General features: G+C 36.9%; 3 protein-coding genes across 3 annotated transcripts; all 3 read right to left on the reverse strand.

The window, feature by feature from the left end:
• Positions 1 to 2,723: 2,723 nt before the first annotated feature.
• On the reverse strand, positions 2,724 to 3,743 carry LOC113037798 (trace amine-associated receptor 4-like). The gene has a single exon (XM_026195145.1). It carries the CDS (start codon positions 3,741 to 3,743, stop codon positions 2,724 to 2,726), a length of 1,020 nt encoding a protein of 339 aa, XP_026050930.1.
• A 7,800-nt stretch (positions 3,744 to 11,543) lies between these two features.
• Positions 11,544 to 12,566, reverse strand: LOC113037799 (trace amine-associated receptor 4-like). Its single transcript, XM_026195146.1, has one exon. It carries the CDS (start codon positions 12,561 to 12,563, stop codon positions 11,544 to 11,546), a length of 1,020 nt encoding a protein of 339 aa, XP_026050931.1. The 5' UTR covers positions 12,564 to 12,566.
• A 2,479-nt stretch (positions 12,567 to 15,045) lies between these two features.
• On the reverse strand, positions 15,046 to 23,528 carry LOC113037891 (trace amine-associated receptor 4-like). The gene is made up of 2 exons (XM_026195219.1): positions 22,347 to 23,528; positions 15,046 to 15,393 (listed from the first exon to the last, which is right to left on the reverse strand). Exons 1-2 carry the CDS (start codon positions 23,469 to 23,471, stop codon positions 15,046 to 15,048), a joined length of 1,473 nt encoding a protein of 490 aa, XP_026051004.1. The 5' UTR covers positions 23,472 to 23,528.
• Between the last annotated feature and the right edge of the window lie 1,092 nt (positions 23,529 to 24,620).

Consider the following 24,620-nt stretch of genomic DNA (forward strand, 5'->3'; position numbering starts at 1 on the left):
TGGAGATTAATGGTTACAATTTATGTTTAACTCGGTTCCCGAAAATTATAATCCACATGTAAAACTATGTGCAGCACATTTTGCTGAGGACAGCGAGCTTCCTCAATCTCAGTCAGTTCTATGCCGGATTCGCACAAAGATTATTCTTGAAAGATGGAGCAGTTCCCTCTTTGTCTGGAGAAGGCGTTGTTTATGGACCACAACCGGTAAGTTTATTTTTTTTAAACAGTTTCTGTAACTTATTACACAAAGGGCAACGCTGTTTAGCTTTGTTAACTAGATTGTAGGGCTTTGCAAAAAAATCGAATGCGATTTTAATGCGCATCTCGTCAGTAAAAATGGTTCTGTGATTATAAGTACATCTCCAGCATGTGCGTTCTTTTACTGTCTATGGTTCAGATCAGGATTCCCAGGTTTTCAAAACAAATCCTGCCCATTTGCTTCTCAAAACTAGCCCAATCGCGTTTCCAGGAGGGCAGTGTGAGCTCAGCTCATGTCGAATCACAACACCGGAACCGCTGGCAAAATCAGAACTCGTTACGTATTTCTGAAGGAGGGACTTTATAGAACAAGGAAGTCATCAGCCCATTTTTATGGCAGTGGAAACAGCGGTATACAGAGGTGAATTGTGTGGAAAATACTGCATTTTTTTACACGTGAAACATGATCGCATGTTATATTGCACACTGCAAACGCAATCAAAGCTTCAAAAAAGCTTGGAAAATGGGACCTTTAAACTGATATTTAATGGATATGGAAAATTGATATTTAATTTTCACCAAGTACAACATGTTCCTGGATCAACATCCTTGTTGTTCCAGGAACAACATTACATTAATCCAGTCAGAATTGATGTATAACTTTTCAGGAAATATCCATTTTAGGCTTACAATCAGGGTTAAACCCTCGTTAATCAGCTATAAATTCACACTGATTTTAGGAATAAATTATGGGTTGGGTTAGGTTTAGGTCTATAAGTCTATATTTTTGAACAATAATGTTGATCCAGGATCATCAAAAGATGTTGATCCAGGAACATGTCTTGGCAAAATCAAGAAGACTTCACTTTCTCAAGCTACAGAAAATGTAAACATGTCAGATGTTGTTTGTAGAAAACATGCTGAATGTCTTGTAGAACCAAGATTTTATTGTGTTATGAAAAGTGCAAGTCAAGCAGAAAATGACAATTATAGAGCTGGCCTACACCTCTTTGAGTTTCGAGACTGGCAGAGACAGCAGCACAGAATACACAACTGCGCATTCCAGCTTCCTACATTTCTGCTGCTACCCCATAAGACATTATATAATCCAGTGCGATGGCAACATGTTGTCATGCTGTAAGACAATATCTGTAAACATTGCTGTTGCTGTTTTTACTGTAGGTACACTAACGCAACTTAGTTGCCACAGAAACCAACACAGATATCCAGTAAAACAAAAGAGTGCCATGGACAAACAGATCCGGTCTGAACAGTTAAACAGCAATACACAGTGTGGACAATCATTTAAATCAGATTCCAATATACAAATAATTAGATCTGGACTGATGGTCTGAACAAGACAAATGACTTTTGAAATTCCTTTTCTCAAAAAAATAAATAAATCAATAAATAAAGTTTGAAAGGCTGCATTTTATCATTTTATAAATCTTTGAACTGTAAATCATTGCTTGAAAGATGGTAGAATGGCAGAAATTATGGTTATTATTTATTGGAAGGTTAACTAATGTGGTTGGTAAGGATAAATGTACAAATCAGAAAATAATAAATATGATTTAAAAAAAAAAGATAGATTTATCACAACCTACAAATGTCAAAAGAGTAATTAATGTCAGTGCAACTTGATTACTGATTTTTCTGGAGCTCTGGATGCACCAAAAAAAGTGGCAAAAATAAAGTAAAATATTTACTGACTATGATTTCATTGTGTGAAACCCTATGTTAGGATTCACCTCAGTCTTTAGCCCTGTTGTACCCAATACAAATCAATAAATTATTAAATTGCCATAGAAAAGAATTACAGAAGATTTCCTAATAATTTGGCCTTGTTCATTTAAATGTTGTAGCGTTTGAATCCTTGTTGCCACAGATGTAAGTGGAAATGAGAATTTTTTTTTTGTAACTGTTAAAAAATACTTTCAGAGCCACTTTATAATCAAGCTTTTGGAGCTCCACCATCCAACTGCAAAGACTGTAGGTTATAGACGTTTTATATCTTTCTTAAAATGTCTATACATTTTAACTTTCAAATTATAACTGGTTTTCTGTCACTCATGTCTTTTTTCTCTTTTCAGTTTTTAAACATTAGATATAAGTGTGACCAGGTTGGTTCAGTTGAGGATACTTCCCTTAATCATCTGGATCTTAATCAGGGAATTTAAACCAAACAAACTTCTAAAAAAGGAGTGCTTTTGTAAAGGGAGACTATTTTATTGTAAACCCACTGAAATGTGATCAAAATAGTTTATTTTGAGTATTAAAAAGCAATTTATAATGTTAATTTCACAGAAATGCAGGCTATTTAGGTTGTTTAACAATAGCTGAAATACATTTTGAATATAGTGCAATCCCTGCATGTGTGCCCCTCTTTTTAATTAGATTACTAAAAATAGTAAGACAGCTTCCAATAAAAATACATTTGCAAAATGGGTTCAGCATGTATGAAACAAAAAGGATTACATAAAAATATTTTTTATTGCAATGCCTGAAGATTGAGATTAGTATTCATTCAAATATTAATGTGTTAGAATGCTTCAAGGCACAGATATAAGTGGATATGAGAATCTTAAAGGCCTTCTGAAAACAAGGGTAGAATAATCCATAAATCAAGGGGTTACAAGTCGAGTTGAAATATGCAAACCAAAACAAAGCATCAAAAACAACAGCTGGGGTCCAAAAATTGAACAAAGTGTCTAGAACAGACGCAGTAAAAAAAGGCAGCCAGCAGAACAAATAAACACCCATGACAATGGCCAGAGTTTTAGCTGCTTTTCTCTCTCTGTGAGCAGAGCTTTGGCTCTTCATCCCTCCAGTCACTCTTTCTGACATAACTTTTGCATGTTTTTGTGCAACATAGAAGATTTTCACATACAGAGAGCTCATGATTGTCCCGGGAAGGAAGTATACAAGAACTGGAGATATAATACTCCACTCCTTGTTAAAAAGCACAACACAATTTCCCACACAATAACTCTGCAATATAACCATCTCTAATCCAACTGCAATTATCCCTGAAAACACAACAGAGAAACTGTACACAAATGAAAACAGCCATATGAAGGTAATAAAAACAGTCACAGTGTTGTTTGAGACCCTCATTCTGTACCTCAAAGGGTCACAAATGGCCCAGTACCTGTCAACAGATATTAAACTGAGATGCAGTAATGAGGAGATACAGAAGGTCATGTCTAAACTATAATGAACTTTACACACAAAATCTCCCAGATACCAGCAGCCTTCAACAGATCGCACCATGCTGTACGGCATGACCAAAGAGCCCAGCAGACAGTCACTGGCAGCCAGAGAGCGAACGATCAGATGAGTTGGAGACTGAAGCTGTTTGAAGTGAGAGATGGAGATGATGATCAGCAGGTTCCCCAAAACTGTTGTGAGGATCATCAGCACAAAAAAAGAATACAATGCCACTTTAACAACAGTAAGACGATGCAGTTTTGGACAGGAGTTTGGCCGGAGTGGATAGCAGAGAAACATGCTCTCAGATTGAGTCTTATTTGAGGTCATCATCTGCTCCAGATGCTGAAATGACTTTCTTTGTAAAAAGGTTGACACTTATCAACATTTGGTAAAGATAAATATAAATATATAGTACATGCCTGTCTATTTTAACTCCTAAATGTACTCAGAACAGATGAGTTTTTCCCATAAATACCCTCATATTTGAAGCAACCCTCCTACTCCTGACACGGTTACCCATAGTTACAAAAACAACATTAGCTCAGGAGATTAAAATGAAAAAAATAAGTAAGCATTAGAGACACTATGGGAGTATCATGTATTACATCCAAAATGTGGTTCAATAAAACGTAAATTTACTTATGTTTGCCTACTGTTGATGCTGAAATGTACAATACTAATGTATTTAAAGCATCTAATCATACAATTCATACTATACAAACTATACAGAATTACAAATGAATCCTTATGAATACTACAATAGCAACATTAATATTTTTATTATATTGCATTTAGTTGTCATATTAAAGGCACTATGTTTTCAACTGAATTTATACAAAAGGGGTCATATGATGCGACTTAAAATTTTCCATTCTCTGTGAAGTGTTAAAAGTTTATGGTTCATAAAGAAGATCTTTAAAGTTGCAAAGACTAAAGTCTCAAATCCAAAGAGATATTCTTTATAAAAGTTAAGAGTCAACCACACCATGCTAAAATGGCTAATTCTAACACGCCCCCACTTCTATGACCCGATGTGAGAAGATTTGCATAACAGAAAGTTGTTTGGTCTAGCTTCTTTCACATAGCAGTGTTGTGTTTCTTGTTGATCTGCACGCTAACATAAAGACAGCTGGACTTTACTAGCGTATGAATTAATCCGCTAGTATATGGGTGGAATACATGTAACATACCAACTATACAAACTATGTGGGTGAAACTCAAACTCAACCACTCATTATGAACTACAACCACCACTAAGCCTACTTATAAGGCCTCCTACTTATACTCATGCAGTGATCAGCGGCAGCTGGATGCAATATTTGCATGCCAATGTGCCTTCACTCGTTTAGTCATCACTCGAAGTAGGTTGGTCTCTCTAAGTGAGATCCCAATTCGTCGGTCATCCGACGTGACATCTCCATTCCGTCCTTCAGGGAATGAGGATTACAACCAAGACATTCCAATCAATTCATGTTGTTTTCATAAAAAACACACAGATTGAAGTTTACGCTGCGAGCACACACAAAAAAAGAAAACAATTTAGACAGGATAGTGCAATTGTGAATCACTACAATGTACAATGTTCTACAATGTAGTCATGTGGCAACCTTGCTCCTGCACATAGACACTGTAGCCATATGGGGAACGGCCAACTGATCCACGCAGGAGACAAACAAATTTAAAATAGTTACACATTTATCTCAATTTAAGACACATGGTCTAAAATGCATAGCAAAGCACTCAGGTGTTTTAGAAAATTAATCTTGACTAGAAAATGTGCGCTGGTAGTAGCAAAAACAACTATAAAGTGTGCTCTATGGCCACAATGTTTTTGATACAATTAAATTTTTGAATAGATAATAATATACCTGACTTCAGGAAAATACATAGTATTGGGCATAGGGCTGTCGCGATATACCGGTATTGACGATAACCGTGATATTCAAATACACAATTATCGATATCATGTTAATTTAGTGTATGAGGATATACCGGTATCAGTGATAACCGCAATATATAAAATGGACAGTTCTCTTATGATGACACCACATGTAAATACTTGGTAACAGTACCTGGTTGAGTGCCCAGGTGGCAGTATCGTGCCTTAACTCTGACACCTGTCACACAAGAAGAAGACACAGCACTCGCAGCTACTCTGAGGAGAACTGTGTTCATCAGAGTAAGTTGTTATTATTTTACTAGTCATAGACTAGGAAATATTATATAACCTATAAACAGCGGTTTTCTGTGTTCATATACTTAAGTAAAGGGTGATTATTTTAATAAGTACCGCGTTTTCTTTACTCTTCTTATTTTTGTATTTGCAATCAATACGGCCTGTGCGTAGTAACACTTTATTTATTTCTTTGTTCAAATCTATAAGCAGTTACACGATTAAAACGGTTCTTGAAAAACTGTGCGACCACATTGCTACATTAAACTCTGTAAAATGTTAAGTTGGTCACAGGGCCATGCACTTAATGCCTCATCTGTGGTCATTCTTCAATAAGGTTAATTAGTTAACATTAGTTAATTACATTAACTAACATATATAAATAACATAAATAATAATGAACAAAATTTCCACAGCATTTATTAATCTTAGTTCATGTTAATTTCAGCATTTACTAATTGTTAAAATCACAAGTTGTGTTTGTAAACATTAATGTACTATGAACATTGAATAACTCGATTTTTATAAACATTAACAAAGATTAATAAATTGTGTAATAAATGTATTGTTCATTTTTCATTCATGTTCGTTAATACATTAATGTTTACAAATGGCATCTTATTAAAGTGTTACCATTAATATTTATTCATCATACTGTTGAACTTGACAGTATTTTCTCTCTTGTTATTTCATAAGAGCTTCAAAGAAGACGGAGAAAGCCAGAGTCTTGTGCCCTGCGTTTATCAGTATCAATATTATGCTCGTTGGGTGAAAAAGAAAAACTCAATAAACAAAGTAAAAAATAATTTGACTGATATCTTCCCCACCCCAAGGGTTCTATAGATATAACGATATACTGACATCGTGAATTCTTATGGCACAATAACCGTGATATGATTTCTTACTAGAACCAGGAAGTATGACCATATTAGCCCGGTCCTGTCCACACTGCACTGGCTCCCTATCAAACATCGTATAGATTTTAAAATATTGCTTATTACTTATAAAGCCCTGAATGGTTTAGCACCTCAGTATTTGAATGAGCTCCTTTTACATTATACTCCTCTACGTCCGCTACGTTCTCAAAACTCAGGCAATTTGATAATACCTAGAATATCAAAATCAACTGCGGGCGGCAGATCCTTTTCCTATTTGGCGCCTAAACTCTGGAATAACCTACCTAACATTGTTCGGGAGGCAGACACACTCTTGCAGTTTAAATCTAGATTAAAGACCCATCTCTTTAACCTGGCATACACATAACATACTAATATGCTTTTAATATCCAAATCCGTTAAAGGATTTTTGGGCTGCATTAATTAGGTAAACTGTAACCGGAAACACTTCACATAACACCGTACTTTCTACATCATTAGAATAATGGCATCTACGCTAATATTTGTCTGTTTCTGTCTTATTCCGAGGTCACCGTAGCCACCAGATCCAGTCCGTATCCAGATCAGAGGGTCACTGCAGTCACCCGGATCCAGTACGTATCCAGACCAGATGGTGGATCAGCACCTAGAAAGGACCTACTGCCCTGAAAGACGGCGGAGACCAGGACAACTAGAGCCCCAGATACAGATCCCCTGTAAAGACCTTGTCTCAGAGGAGCACTAGGACAAGACCACAGGAAACAGATGATTCTTCTGCACAATCTGACTTTGCTGCAGCCTTGAATTGAACTACTAGTTTCATCTGGTCAGAGGAGAACTGGCCCCCCAACTGAGCCTGGTTTCTCCCAAGGTTTTTTTCTCCATTCTGTCACCGATGGAGTTTCGGTTCCTTGCCGATGTCGCCTCTGGCTTGCTTAGTTGGGGTCACTTCATCTACAGCAATATCGTTGACTTGATTGCAAATAAATGCACAGACACTATTTAAACTGAACAGAGATGACATAGCTGAATTCAATGATGAACTGCCTTTAACTATCATTTTGCATTATTTAGACACTGTTTTCCAAATGAATGTTGTTCAGTGCTTTGACGCAATGTATTTTGTTTAAAGCACTATATAAATAAAGGTGATTGATATGAAAAATCTAATATCGTGACAGCCCTAATCGGGCATATGAAATACACGCCACACTACACTATATATAGAAACATACAAAGTGTGCAGAGCAAAGAGGCGTGAGGACTAGAATTGAGAACAGCAGCTCTACACTGCTCAAAACTTGCGTTTGAATCATCAGTGGCAAATCCTTTACACATGTAAACATACTTACAGTCTGTGAGTCAGAACAGCTGAAAATTAAAAAGTAGGCCTAGTATTAAATACAAATACAATTATTTTATAGTAAACTTAAAAAAAATAAAATGCTACTATTTACTACCACTTTTTTGTTTGTCTCTATAAGAAGAATCGCTTTATGTATTTCCCCAGTTGTTAGTCACTTTGGATAAAAAAGTAAATAAAAACGTTTTCCTCATTTTCAAACTTAATATCAGCAGGCTCTTATTTTGTCGGGTTGCTGGCAATTATGTATACACACTTACGGATTTAGCGCTGCTGCTGATTAAAGAGCTTCACTGAATGAATGTCAGAGTTTTGCATTGTGCTTCAAAAAATGACATGGGATAGCCTAGATTTATGCTTTTTTAAGCTGAATAGAATCTTACATAGTACCATTTGTTGATTTAAAATGGTACTTGTGCAATAACAGCTGTCAACCATGTCAGTAAGCAAATGTGCTGTCAGATCTTATTTTTACAGCACATTTTTTTATTTTGGTCGCACATGTGGACCTGCTTATACTGTTTTTTTATGCTTTGCATTGCATGTGATCGGAGAAATAGCAAACAACAAGCATAATCAAAACCAGCAGTTCTCAATTCCAATCCTCGCCCCCATTGCTCTGCACATTTTGTCTCTCTTTCTTAAAACACCTGATCAGATAATCAGCTTGTTAGAAGTAAGCTCTGAACAGGAACTGTGTTCCGATTGACATGGTCTGTACAGTGTTCATTGCTCCCTTCTCCCTGAGCAGGGGAAATACGAATTAGGGCTGTGCACACCTACCACTTCAGAACCTGGGAAATTTATCCTGACTATCAGATCACAGCAACCAACAGACGTCGGTGGAGACCATCACACTGTCGAAATAGAATTCACATACCAGTTCACAAAACTGCACAGTTCGAACAACGACCTGTAAGTGAAACACCATCCAATCCGCCCGTAGTCGTTCAGTGTCACACACAGATAAGGGTTCCAGGAAATAGCATGGGCCGACCGAGTCTTCAAAGCTTCCAAAGTCTTCTAAACCTTCTGCAACATTTCAGCGCCTTGTACCACCGGCGATAAATAACTCACGCACTCAGTGCACTCAAGGAGTGCTAATAAAACGGTTCGCCATAATAAGTGTTCACTCCGTGTTCTATTCAGACACGCCCCATGATGACGTCACGACCCGGAATAGCACCACACCTTAGGTGTCTGTTGCGTCTCTTTTTATACTCACAGAATACCATAAGCCATCAGACTATTTTAGATTGCTTCGGTACCGCGGCGGAGTAACCAGTACCTTTGTGACTCTTCATAGACATTAAAGGGATAGTTCACCCAAAAATTATGTCATTAATAACTCACCCTCATGTTGTTCCAAACCCGTAAGACCTCCTTTTATCTTCGGAACACAGTTTAAGATATTTTAGATTTAGTCAGAGAGCTCTCAGTCCCTCCAATGAAGCTGTGTGTACAGTCTACTGTCCATGTCCAGAAAGGTAAGAAAAACATCATCAAAGTAGTCCATGTGACATCAGAGGGTCAGTTAGATTTTTTTGAAGCATTGAAAATACATTTTGGTCCAAAAATAGCAAAAACTATGACTTTATTCAGCATTGTCTTCTCTTCCATGTCCGTTGTGAGAGAGTTCAAAACAAAGCAGTTTGTGAGATCTGGTTCGCGAATGAATCATTCGATGTCACCGGATCTTTTTGAACCAGTTCACCAAATCGAACTGAATCGTTTTAAACGGTTCGCGTCTCCAATACGCACTAATCCACAAATGACTTAAGCTGTTAACTTTTTTAATGTGGCTGACACTCCCTCTGTTCCTCACACTGACTGAACTGCTGTGAAGAGAGAACTGAAGATGAACACATAGCTGAGGCAGATTACGAACAAAAGACTATCTACCTATTCGGAACCATGATAATAGGTCTTCTGCTGATTGGATTAGGCTTTGCCCTGGGTTATTGAAGAATTCAGAAAACGGGAACAGCTGTCCAAAGCCTCATAAGGCTGCCCCTCATGACTGAAGGAGTGGGCAGAGTGGTCAGCACTGAGACTGACTATTAACTGCAATATAGATACCATCACGGAGAAGCTCACCGCTTTGCAAAGGAAAATTATTTGGAAACCAAAACAGACAGAGAGTAACCGTGTAAATTTAAATTTAAATTTAAATATTTCAAAATTCTGACTTCATTCTCGCAATTCTGAGATTATGTATCACAATTCTGATAAGAAAAATCAACTCGTCATTCTCTCGTTTGAGTTAAGGCCTATATTCCACACTTCTGCCCTTTTTCCTCCTCAGAAACTCACTATTGTTGAGTTATAAAGTCCAAAATCCGAAAAAATAAAGTTGCATTTATGAGAAAAAAGTCTCAAAAAAGAACTGTGAGACAAAATAGGTAACATTAAATGTAAAATTTAATAGGTTTAAATAGTCGTTTGAATCAAATTTATGCTTTAAAATTAGAGTAATCATAGCAGGATTCATTCTTTAGTATGTCCGTTTAAACATTTGCGTTTAACTTCAAATGGTGTTTTTGACTACAGTATTCTATAAAAATGATTTGCATTCTGATTCTGACATCCAAGGGCCCAACAATATATTTTATATCTTATTCCGTGGATTTTTCTCGTTTCACTACACTTGTTACCATGTGTTTCTGCCACCACAATGTGCGCACAGCTGCTTGTGACGTAGCTGTGATGTCCACACAAAATTGGTCTATAGAACCATAAAATACAATGCAAAAATGACAAATGTATTTGTGCACTGTAATCCAAATCTGTTCTGACTGCAAGGTACAGACCTAAACTCTGTGCATGCGTTCAAACAGCTGAAAGAACATTTCCAGTCAATTTATGTTGTTTTCTTAAAAAACACAGAGATTGTGGAGTTTGCGCTGCGAACACACACTAAATGCTCCATCAAATAATTTTGTATTATTAAAGGTTCTCAGCAAATAGTAACGGTTTTATTTAAACTCATATCCTTAAGAATGATGATAATAATGATGATCATATATCCTTAATTTGATGATAAATGGTCCCTTTTTTAAGAGCTTAGGGTTTTCTTTTGTTTTCTTTCTTTTTTCTTTTTTTTTTCCAGTAACTTAAAAAAATCATTTCAAAGCCACTTCAGAGCATTTGGAGCTCCACCATCCAACTTACAAAGACTATCAACACACACTCAACAGGTAGGCTACGTGACATCTTTCTTAAGATGTCTATACTTTACATATTAACTTTCAAATTATAAATGGTTTTCTGTCAGTCATTTTTTTCTCTTTTCAGTTTTTAAACATCAAATATAAGTGTGACCAGGTTGGTTCAGTTGAGGATACTTCCCTTAATCATCTGGATCTTAATCAGGGAATTTAAACCAAAACAAACTTCTAAAGTATGACTGCTTTTCTAGGGAGACTATTTTAATGTAAACCCACTGAATTGTGATCAAAATTGTTTAATGTATTAAAAGCTATTTATAATGTTACTTTTACAAAAATTCAGATTATTTAGGTTGTTTTACAATAATTGAAATAGTTTCGGTTAAAACCTTGCATGTGTGCCCGCCCCTCTTTTCCATCAGATTACTACAAATATTAAGACTGGATCCAGAAAAACACATTTGCAAAATTATTTCAGCATTTATTAAATAAAAAGAATTACATAAAAATAAATATTTATTGTGATGCATGAAATTAGTGTGAGAGCAGAATTCATTCAAATATTAATGTGTTAGAATGCTTCAAGGCACAGATATAAGTCGATGTGAGAATCTTAAAGGCCTTCTGAAAACAAGGGTAGAAAAATCCATAAATCAAGGGGTTACAAGCTGAATTGAAATATGCAAACCAAAACAAAGCATCATAAACAACAGCTGGGGTCCTATAATTGAAAAAAGGGTCAAGAACAGCCAGAGTAAAAATAGGCAGCCAGCAGAACAAATAAACACCTATGACAATGGCCAGAGTTTTAGCTGCTTTTCTCTCTCTGTGAGCAGAGCTTTGGCTCTTCAACCCTCCAGTCACTCTTTCTGACATAACTTTTGCATGTTTTCTTGCAACATGGAAGATTTTCACATACAGAGAGCTCATGATCGTTCCAGGAAGAAAAAATGTGAGAATTGGATATATAATACCCCATTGCTTGTTAAAAAACACAACACAGTTTCCCACACAGTATGTCTGCAATATAAGCATCTCTATTCCAACTGCATTTATCCCTGAAAACAAAACAGTGAAACAGTACACAAATGAAAACAGCCATAAGAAGGTAATAAATACAGTCACAGTGTTGTTTGTGACCCTCATTTTGTACCTCAGAGGGTCACAAATGGCCCAGTACCTGTCAACAGATATTAAACTGAGATTCAGTAAGGAGGATGTACAGAATGTCATGTCTAAACTAGAATGAACTTTACAGACAAAATCTCCCAGATACCAGCAGCCTTCAACAGATCGCACCATGCTGTACGGCATGACCAAAGAGCCCAGCAGACAGTCACTGGCAGCCAGAGAGCGAACAATCAGATGAGTTGGACACTGAAGCTGTTTGAAGTGAGAGACTGAGATGATGATCAGCAGGTTCCCAAAAACTGTTGTGAGGATCATCAGCACAAAGAAAGCATACATTGCCACTTTAACAACAGTAAGACGATTCTGTTTTGGACAGGAGTTTGGCAGGAGTGGATAGCAGAGAAACATATTCTCAGTTTGAGTCTTATTTGAAGTCATCATCTTTTCTAATGCTGAGACAACTATTAAAAGGTTGAAAATTATCAACATTTGTTTAGTGACGATAAATATAAATATATAGTACATGCCCATCTAATTTAACTCCCTAAATGTACTCAGAGCAGCTGAGTTTTGTCCATAAATACCCTTATATTTGAAGCAACCCTCCTACTCCTGACACTGTTACCCATAGTTACAGAAACAACATTAGCTTTGGAGATTAAAATGAAAAAATAAGTGAGCATTAGATACACTATGGGAGTATCATCTATTTCTTGCAAAATTGGTTCTATAAAACGTACATTTACTTATGTTTGCATACTGTAGATGCTGAAATGTACAATACCCTTTATTTACATCATCTAAACATTAAACACATAAAATGTAAATTATTAATGTATGAATACTTAACAGACTTAAAAATTAATTCTCACGAATAATGCAATCACCACATTCATATTTTAATTATGTTGCATTCAGTTATCATATTAAAGGCACTATGTTTTCAACTGCATTTATTTAAAAGGGGCCATATGATGCGATTTACATTTTTCTTTTCTCTTTGGAGTGTTACAAGCTATTTGTTCATAAATAATTTTTCTATTCTTTTCTTTTCTTTTTTTTTTTCTTTTTATTAGATTTTCAAAAGAACACACATACACACACACACACACAAACACACACACACACAAAATAACAATAATAAATAAAAATTTGGGTCCCACCAAAGTGTGATTATTGATTTCTTTGCAGCAGTGAAACTCAAAAAAAGAATAATTTTGTGCCATGGTTCAAAGAAGAAACATCATTCAGCAAGCACAGGCAAGGATCCGGAGTAATCTTACTCAAAGTCCCGACAAACTTGAGACCAAAAATGATTAATTACTGAACATTCCCAAAACATGTGATACATTGTACCCGTTACAGATCTTTGACATATAGTGCAGTTAGGATTAGATATTAATCCCATTCTGTATCGTTTATATGGTGTCACATAGGCTCTATGGGTAGTTTTAAAATGAATAAGTTGGTGACTCCAATTTCAAGATGTTTCACTCATATTTGACCGTGCCATGAGCCAATCAGGACAAAGTCCAGCCTGCTCTAAGTCCTTTTCCCACACTACCTCAATTGACAATCGTTACACTGTTTTTAAAAGAGAGTTGTAAATTTGTGAAACCAGGCCTCTGGACTCTTTTAAAGGATCAAACAATCCTGCCAATAAATGTGAAGGTAGTGATGTGTTCCATAGAACTCTGTAAGCCTTCATGGCTGATCTCAGTCTCAAATAAAGAAAAAAAGAGGAACCAGGTATGCCAAACAAAGTCTTTAGATTATTAAATGAAAATAAATTTTAAGTTAGGGAGAGACAGCCCTCCCATCAATTTAGGATGCTGCTAAGTAGAAGACTTAATTTTAGCTTGTTTATTATTTCATATAAATTTGGAAATCAAAGATTGGATTTGCTCAAGAAACTTTAAAGGTTCATCTTAACGATATAAATTCTTCCTTGTAATGAAATTGGGAGAATATTCCATCGCTGTAAATTGCTGTAATGTGTGGTGGCGAGCAGAATAAAAACATAAATCTTTCAAATTTGTATTTCTAAAGCACCATAAATCAATTAAGTTTAAATTGGATATAAAAGTTTTAAAGGATTGTCCTCCAGATGATCGATCCATCACTGGGTCTAGATAAGAATTGAAGTCACCATCGATAATAAAGGGTACATCAGGAAATTTGCTTAAACTTTTTTCAAGTGACATAAAAAATTATGGATTAAATATGTTTGGGGCATAGACAGAAACTAAAAGCATTTTAGTGTTATTAATTTCAATAAGAGCGCAAACACATCTTCCATTCATCAGATTCTCTGTATAGTCTATTGATATCTGTAATTTCCTACGTACTAAAATTAGAACTCCCTTAGTTTTAGTGTCAGCACATGAGTGCTCTACCAACTTAAATTGTGTGTTTTGAAAATGATTAACATCTACAGATTTTAAATGCGACTCTTGAATTAATGCTATGGATACAGATTTAAGGGGTAAAAATTCCAAGCATCTTGTGTGCTTAATTGGAGAATTCAGCCCGCGCACATTCCAACTAATAATATAGAGCCCTGCCATTCAGATCGAGAGAATAACGTACATTAAACAGAATGGGATTTCGGAAGTGTATCTCCATGCGACCAAACATTACGACATCTAACATCTTAAGTGAACGAACACTTGTGCTGACAGTTAGAACTATGTATACCAGCCACCAGGTCATATATAGTGACCCTGAGGCTTGAAGAAAAAAAAAGAAGCCGTGACTCTTTTTAGACTGCGATGCAATCAACTTAATTTCCTCATTTCCTGATTTATTCACATGAAGTCCTGTGCGTTACAAATACATTTATATAAACACAAGTAACCATACCAAATTCTCGTAACATCCAGACCCACAATGTCTTTCAGGGGAACATACCCTAACTTCCAGCCTAGGCAGACATCTCCTGCACATCGTCTTCCAAGAGATTGCTTCGATGTCCCATCATCGAAGCTGTTGCTGAGGGTTTCTTTAATGGAGTACCCAGAAACTCCTTGGAGTCGAAGAATTTCTCTGCTTCTTGTGGTGCTTTGAAGACCAGAGGTTGGCCCTGATGTGTCAATTTGAACTCAGCTGGATATACGAGGAATGGCCTGAGACCAAGGGCAATCATCCTCTTTCGAACTTGGTTGAATTCCATCTGCTTTCTAGCCGTCTCATTACTGAAGTCGGGATAGAAGGATAGGATTCGTTCCTTGTGTTTCACAGGGTAAGCCTCCCTCGCACCTTTCGGAATGGCCTGCCAATCAGCGTAATACAAAAGTTTGAAAATCAAAGTGCGAGAACGCAATGCTTCAGTTTCCCTCCTTTTGGAAATGTGCTCTCTCAATTTGAATCTCACGACCTGCCAGGGAGGGTATCCACACTAGTAAAAACTTCTTTAGAGACCCAGTCGGATCCGAATTGTTTAACAAGGCCTGTTTAACAGCTCTTAAAATGGCGTCATTGAGTTCCTCGTTTGATAGAACTAGGATTTCTTTCGGTCTTTTCTTAATCAGGGAATTTGTACATTTCCTTTTTGTTGCCGATTTGGTAGACAACATTATTAATTAGATCAGTAAGATTCTTAGAACGGAATTCTTCAATATGTTAACTTTTGGGGGGATTTGAGGACAAGCCTAAAAACCTACAGCCACATCGCTGGTCTAGGTCATGTGACTCCATAATTATTCTAAAGTTGCAACGACTTAAGTGTCAAATCAAAAGAGATATGCTTTATAAAAATCTCTCATCTCAAAAATAAATTGTATCATCGGTGAAGGAGACCTTAAGAAACTCTTGAAATTGGCTTTGTGTTTGTTTGTTTACCTAATGGTTTTCATTCTAAGTCGGAGGGAATTAGGGATGGCTTCAAAACTTGAATTAGATAAGTCTGCAATTGATCCTTCAGTACATCTGAAGGATGTTTGCCGCAAAAATGACATGTTAGCGGTTGCGGATTCATGTTAAATACAGGTTACGCATGGTGCTAGGAAACGGGACATTAAAGTAGTGATTTACAAGCACTTGGTTGAACATGGGATTTTGTCTGATGAAAGTGAGGCAGGTGTTGCAGCTCCAGTGTCGGCTTTCGTAAGGAAGGGGGCAGAACCCAAACCTTTGGAGCTGACCAGCATAAACCCTGCTAACCTTCCTTCTCCTAGTAATCCTTTGCTGGAGATCAGATTGAAAGAGCTGTAGTTGGAGTTGAGCAAACAACAATATCAGAGCCAACTGTTGCATGTGCGCACAGTTGATCTTGAAACCCAGTGAGCTATCAGGCTCAAGGAGCTGGACCTGGAAATAAAAACTAAACAACTTGTTCACCCCTCAGCTGCTGATGTGCACAGTGTGAGTCTGCCTGTATCACCACCGGTAAATGCTTCCACTCCAAGCCCTATTACTGCACTGTGACGAGCTTTACAAGTAAATGAACCTGAATTTGATGTTAGTGGACAAATTGCATTAGTTTTTCGGGAGAGTGAAGTCGATATGTATTTTACTTTATTTGAAGGCATTGCGGCCACATTGAAATGGCCACAAAGTATTTGGCTGCTCCTGTTACAATGTAAACTCACTGTGTTGTGGGCTTATGAACGGGTTCCTGAGGCATACCGACAGAATTTTTGAAATCATGTGAAAACCCCTAGTCAAACATTCATTGAATTAGCAAGAGACAAAGTCAATTTGTTTGAGAAGTGGTGCACTTCCCTGGCAGTACCAATGAATGCTTCAAGTGCTTTAAATATGGAGAATTGTGAATGTTTGTACTGTCATGAGGTGGGACCACTCTTCGCTACTTGTCCCAGTCTGAAACGCAAAGCTAGCAAGAAAAACACTTATAAAAGTGTTACTTTGGGGCGGCAGTGGCTCAGTGGTTCATGTAGGTTGTCTACAAACCGGAAGGTTGGTGGTTCAATCCCCGGCTCCACCTGACCAAGTGTCGAGGTGTCCTTGAGCAAGACACCTAACCCTAGCTGCTCCCGACGAGCTGGATGGCGCCTTGAATGGCAGACACTGCCGTCGGTGTATGAATGAGTGAGTGGATGGGTGAAAAAATAATTGTGGGAAGTCGTGGCCTAATGGTTAGAAGGGTTGTGAGTTCTAGTCTTGGGCTGGACGGAATTGTGGGTGGGGGTAGTGCATGAACAGCTCTCTCCACCTTCAATACCACGACTTAGGTGCCCTTGAGCAAGGCATCGAACCCCCAACTGCTCCCTGGGCGCCGCAGCATAAATGGCTGCCCACTGCTCCGGGTGTGTGCTCACAGTGTGTGTGTTCACTGCTCTGTGTGTGTGCATTTCGGATGGGTTAAATGCAGATCACAAATTCTGAGAATGGGTCACCATACTTGGTTGAATGTCACTTCACTTTAGTTGAGTGACCCATTTTCTCTCCTGAGCCGGAGATTCTAGATACAAGTTCTGAATCTGCATTTAAGCCATTTATTTATGATGGGGAAGTGTCATTTAGTGAAGCATACTCTGAAACAAAAAGTTTTTGCATCCTTCGTGATACTGGTGCCTCTCAGTCCATAATCTTAGAGAGTGTGCTGCCATTTTCGGAACAGTTAAGCTGTGGTTCCAGTGTACTAGTGCAAGGCATTGACGTCTCTGTAGTTAAAGTTCCTTTACATAATGTCTATTTGCGTTCTGGAATTATTTCTGGTGATGTTAAACTGCCAGTTTGGGCTGAGTTACCTTTTAAAGGTGTAGTGCTCACAGTAGGAAATTACCTAGCAGGTAACAAAGTTTTTTGTTTGCCTGAAGCTATAAATGTTCATGATGTTCATGAAGAAAATACTTTCAAGGAAGAGTTTCCTGATGTGTTTAGCACATGTTTGGTGACCCGAGCTCAAACTCAAAAACTAAAAGACACTGCAGATCTGTAAAAAACCTTTTTGTGTGCTGACAATTCTGCTGAGACAGAGGAAAAAGTCAATTCAGTTGAAGTAGAAATATGTGCACTTCCTAATGTTGATTTGCCATTTGGATAAGCCATGTTAATTGAGGCACAACGTGCCGATCAAACTCTGTGTCCCTGTGTCCCTGTGAATGTTTTGCCAGAGAGTCCAGTTGCCTACTTCTTTGGCGGTGGCGTCCTTATGCGTAAGTGATCTCCACGTCATGTCACCAATGATTGGGGTACCGTTTTTCAAGTTGTCGTTCCAAAACCCTTTCGAGAGCTTGTTTTGAGTGTAGCACATGACCATGAATTTTCTGGTCACATAGGTGTTCTAAAAACTTATGATAGTTTGTTGAAACATTTCTTTTGGCCTTTCGATTAAATTGTACGTTCCAAAATACTGTCAGTTAACTGGCAAGCTGAATCAAGTTATTCCCCTGGCCCTGTTGAAGACGATGCCAGCTATTGGTGAACCATTTGAGCGCATTTTGATTGATTGTGTTGGGCCATTGCCCAAAACGAAATCCAGAAATTCCTACTTGTTAACGCTTATGTGTGCATCGACCAGGTATCCCAAAGCGATACCTCTTCACTTAATGCTCATGCAATAGTCTAAGCCAGTGGTTTTCAACCTGTGGTCCGTGGCCCACTAGTAGCCAATTACTAATTAAAGAAATAATATTGTTAACATATGTAAACATGTCTAAGTCATAACATAATAACATAATTTCATATATATAATTAAATAACAAAAAACAAATATTAAACTGTTACTATGCTTCCACTATTAGCGCTCGCTGATTGGTTTAAGAATAAACCACCAATTTATCTTAGATATTTTTGCTGCATATGCTACAGAACAACAAATTCAAATATGCATAAATGGCTGTTATGTTTCCTCTGACTGCTTGCTCCAGTGATCTACCCGCTGCTGAGCTCTGCCTGAATCTGGTTTTTTTGTTTTGCTGAGCGGTGCCAGCCCAAGTTATTTTCTGTTCATTTCCAGTCCATTCTAGGGCTGTGCGATTAATAGAAATCGTCATAAAATTACGATTTGAGCGTGCGTGATTTCTAAATCGCTTTATAGCACGAATTTCCGTAGCCCTGACCTCCAGCAGTATGCTATCTGATCCAATCAGAATGCAGCGCCTAGCGCGAGAACAGAACAGACTGGGCATATGTCTACTCCAGGTTCACACACTGTCTGTGATGCGCCTTTTTTCTGAGCCCATGTTAACGGATCAGAGCGTTCACACTGCACGCGGTAAAAGGCTAGAAATAAAAAAGTGTGAAAATAATTAATATCTAACAAATGAGCATAGAGAGAATTGTGAGTGCACAAGACGCAGTTTAAGTAAGAGGAGACACGTTTTAAGAGCGCACACTCTCTCCGCGCAGAGCAGCGTGTATCTGAGCAAGCACATCTGGTTTTGTGACAGAGCAAAGGAAATCTGCGTGTGAGTGGAGAGAGTCGCACTCGTGCATTATTTTAATGTGCTGCTGACCGCATACACATACTGTAACTGCACACTGCAAACACCTGAGGCACCGCTATTAATGAGCTCTATGAACAATGCATGACAAAAAAGAAAAAAAAAAGTCCCTGGACACAGGATTGTTTTTTTTTTGTCTATAAATTTTGTTACATCTTTACTATAGTTATAATTTTGACTTATGTCTGTTCTAGAGACGTTACAACTTTTTGATAAAGCTCTAATTGGTTTTCTTTTGAAAATATGTTTCAAATGAATCCTGAATGCATTTATGACTGTAAAAGCATATCGGTGTGTGTCACAATCTCAAAATTGATCAAAGAAATCGAGATAGGTTTTTTTGTCCATATCTCGCAGCCCTAGTTCAAGATGATATCTCCCAAGGGTAACATGTTAAGAGTAAAAAGTAATGGCCCTAGTACTGAGCCTTGAGGTACTCCATACTGTACTTGTGATTGATATGATACCTCTTCATTCACTACAACAAATAGATGGCAGTCAGATAAGTATGATTTGAACCATGCTAATGCACTTCCATTAATGCCAGCAAAGTGTTTTAGTCTATTCAAGAGAATGTTGTAGTCAATAGTGTCAGACGCATCACTAAGATCCAATATCACTACTAAAGAGATACAACCACGTTCAGATGATACGAGCAGGTAATTTGTAACTCTAATGAGAGCTGTCTCAGTACTATGATACGGTATAAATCCTGACTGGAAATCCTCACAGATACCATTTTTCTCTAAGAAGGAATACATTTTGAAGATTCTACCTTTTCTAGTATCTTGGACAGTGAGCATTGAGAATAGCTGGATGGCTGAAATGTCTGCTCTTGCTCTAAATAAATGATTGATTCTTTTTGTTAAAGACTTTGTCTAGTTTTTCAGAGTGCGAACCATCTACAGTCTCTTCTATATTTTACTGGTTTTCACGCACCTGGACTTACAACTAGCTTTCATCTGAGCGCAACAATATTCCCTTGTCCTCTTAGTATCTTGGACAGAAAATGATGATTCAAGATTGGTCTGTAATTAACTAGTTCTACCAGAAAGACTCAGGACGTGAGATAGTGTTTATTTACAAAACCAATACAAAGAACATAATTTATTTATTAATTTATAGGACCCATTCGTAGCTTTAATCAAATGTAGATTCCAGATATTTCTGCCGAAGACGAAGGCAGGGTAAAGCCTACCCCACATGGACATGGCCAACGTGGTGGTGGTAAGGGAGAATGGAGGGAAACGATGTGGCAGTATGTGCAAACACAATTCCTTGTGTTGACTGCCCATTGCATTTTATTTTATTTATGTATTTTGTTGTTGAGAGGCTTAATTAATAACAGCCATGTTTTGGGGGCATATCCTAATGACAATGATAAATTAATAATAGTCAGAAAAGGATTTATGACTTCTGGAAGCTTTTTTTTTTTTTTGAGCTTAGATGGAATAGGGTCTAACATACCTGTTGTTGGTTTAGATGATTTAACAAGTTTATACAATTTTTCCTGTACTATAGTAGAGAATGAGTGGAACTGTTCCTCAGGGGATCTATAGTCTGATGCGATACTGTAGCTGATGGCTGCATGGTTAAAATTGTATCTCTAATACTATCGAAGTAATGTAATTCATAAAGTATTTCTCTGGTAATCCTAAACCAAATGTCCCAGCTTGTCGTTGTCGTCCGTTTAGTCCTTCAACTGTTGAATTGTTCTCTGATGCTTTTAAAAGTAATGATGAAGAGTATTCAGTATCCTTTTCCTGTATCTTGTATTCAATACTGAGGAATGAACTCTACTATTTGATTCTACATGCCATAGCATTTTAGATATAGTTGCTCCATTTAGGGAGCAACTACTGTTTTCACCCAGTAGTTGACTCTTGGCTGAATGACACCAATCGTGCTGTTAAGACAAGAGTGTTGGAGAGCTGAACACAGTTGGAAAAAAGATGTCTTCTGATATTTTAAAGGTTTGCACAAATATCAAAAGACTGTTAAAACTGAGAAATCGTATTACTTCTCTGACATCTTCTTTGAATACTCCTAAGTTAACTTGTTTGGAGGTCTCTCTTGAGATGTGTGAAAACAAAAAAACCTTTGTTGATAAGATTGCTGTTAGAGCACACATTTCCCTTCCTTCTGTTGATTCATCTATCGCTATTATGTGCTCTGCTATTTTTGACCAGTTTGAGCCTGTGTCTCTTTCCTTTTTGAAATAAATCTTAAACATTTTTTATACATCTAAAAAATATGTTTTTAATATTTTTATTTTAGTTTTTATGCTTGAGCTTATATATCTCTGTTATCATAAAAGTCTGAATGATTCTGATTCCTGACCAGTAAACTTTGAAGTGTCAGCTATGTGAACAAATGTTGACTGTGTATCTAGTCAGAAAGAATCATGAGCAGAAACATTTTTATTTTGGGTATGTCATTTCTGTCTCCATGCCAAAAAATGGGTGACTGGTAAGGGGTTAATAAAATGTCCATACAACTTTACTCTCAAATTCTAACTGGTTTTCTGCCAACCATGACTGATTTTTGAAAGGCAGATGGTTTTAATGTAAACACACTGCAATATGATCTGAAGTGTTGAATGTATTAAAAGCAATTAATAATGTTCATTTCACACAAAAAGGTGTGCTATTTCGGTTGTTTCATAATAAATAGAATAGATTTTGTGCATGCATGGTTTTACACCAGATTATTAAATATATTAAGATCATTGCTTCCAGTAAAACACATTTTTAAAACTATTCCAACATGTATAAAATAAAAAGAATTACATGAAAATAAATATTTGTTGTGATGCCTTAAATAAGTGTGAGAGCGGTATTCTTTCAAATATCAATGTGTTAGAATGCTTGATGCCACAGAAATAAGTGGATATGAGAATCTTAAAGGCCTTCTGAAAACAAGGGTAGAAAAATCCATAAATTAAGGGGTTACAAGTCGAGTTTAAATATGCAAACCAAAACAAAACATCATATACAACAACTGGGGTCCAAAAATTAAAAAAAGGGTCAAGAGCAGCAACAGTAAAATACGGCAGCCAGCAGAACAAATAAACACCCATGACAATGGCCAGAGTTTTAGCTGCTTTTCTCTCTCTGTGAGCAGAGCTTTGGCTCTTCATCCCTCCAGTCACTCTTTCTGACATAACCTTTGCATGTTTTCGTGAAACATAGAAGATTTTCATATACAGAGAACTCATGATCGTCCCAGGAAGGATAAAGGTGAGAATTGGACATATAAGACCCCACTGCTTGTTAGAAAACACAACACAATTTCCCACACAGTAAGTCTGCAGTATAAGTATCTCCAATCCAACTGCACTTATCCCTGAGAACACAACAGAAAAACTGTAGAGAAATGAAAGCAGCCATATGAAGGTGATAAAAACAATCACAGTGTTGTTTGTGACCCTCATTTTGTACCTCAAAGGGTCACAAATGGCCCAGTACCTGTCAACAGATATTAAACAGAGATGCAGTAAAGAGGAGATACAAAAGGTCATGTCCAAACTAGAATGAACTTTACACAAGAAATCTCCAAGATACCAGCAGCCTTCAACAGATCGCACCATGCTGTACGGCATGACCAAAGAGCCCAGCAGACAGTCACTGGCAGCCAGAGAGCGAACGATCAGATGAGTTGGAGACTGAAGCTTTTTGAAGTGAGAGATGGAGATGATGATCAGCAGGTTCCCAAAAACTGTTGTGAGGATCATCAGCACAAAGAATGCATACATTGCCACTTTAACAACAGTAAGACGATGCAGTTTTGGACAGGAGTCAGACTGGAGTGGATAGCAGAGAAGGACGTTCTCAGTTTGAGTATCATTTGAAGTCATAACGTCTGCTGCTGATGCTGAGTTAATTTTCTTTGAAATCATAGAAAGGCTGACAAATATAATCATAAGTATAAACATAATCATTTTATGAACAGTTTAGTAAAGACTAATATCCAAAGAAAAAGAGAGAGAGAGAAAGCATGCCCATCCATTTTAACAACATAAATTAACTCAGTGTAGCTTGGTTATTTCCATATATACCTTCATATAAAAAAAAACTCCTCCTACACCTGTCAATTTAACCAATGATTACAAAAAGAACATGAACTAGGTAGATTAAAATAAAAAATAAAATAAAAAAGACTCAATTCATACTTTTGAAAACTATATTTACAGCATTAATTTATTAGTGTTTAAAAAAACTAACTTCAGTGAGCATTAGATTTACAATGGGAGTGGTAAAAACAGTTTCCTTACAATGTGCCTTCAATAATTCCGCTAACAAAGTAAAGAAAAATGCATGACTCGAGTTTTATCTGTTGACAATTTAGTGCTTAATCACCTATATTCTAATTGGATAATTTAACCATCCAAAAAGTGAATGTTTTGCTAAATGAAAACTATTTAATGTAAACCCAGTATGCTGTGATTAAAAAAGCTGTATTTAAAATTCTAATAAAAAAAAATGCAGGCTACATAGATTATTATAGATGAATATATTTTTTCTGAACAAAGTACAAGATTACAAGATTACAAGATTTGCAATTTTTCTGAAAATGTCTTTGAACATGGATTTTTGTCCAGTATGTTTAATGTCCCAGCCCATCTTCTCAGATTACTAAATATTTAAATGTCGCTCCTTACATTAAATGCAGAGAAGCTCATAAGTTAAAAGAATACAGTTTCAAAATGGTAACCTTGACACAACAGACATAAGTGGATATAAAGCATTCTGAAAACAAGGTTAGAAAAAAATCATTTTCAATTCAATTCAATTCAATTTTATTTGTATAGCGCTTTTTACAATACAAATCGTTACAAAGCAACTTTACAGAAAATTATGTTTCTACAATATTTAATAGTAGCTAGTAGTTTGTGCACGTTTGACAGGATTTTAGAAAAAAAAAAACAAAAAAAAAACAATAATAATAATAATAATACAAGACGTAGTCAGCTAGACGATGAACTATCAATATTAGTAATTAATAGTTATTATATGATGCAGTCACACATTTAGCAATAATTGTTAGTTCTGTTTGTTGATTCAAGGTTAGCATCATCTGGGGTTCATTA

Source organism: Carassius auratus, chromosome 20 (genome assembly GCF_003368295.1).
Source record: "Carassius auratus strain Wakin chromosome 20, ASM336829v1, whole genome shotgun sequence".
In the NCBI taxonomy this organism is placed as follows: domain Eukaryota; kingdom Metazoa; phylum Chordata; class Actinopteri; order Cypriniformes; family Cyprinidae; genus Carassius; species Carassius auratus.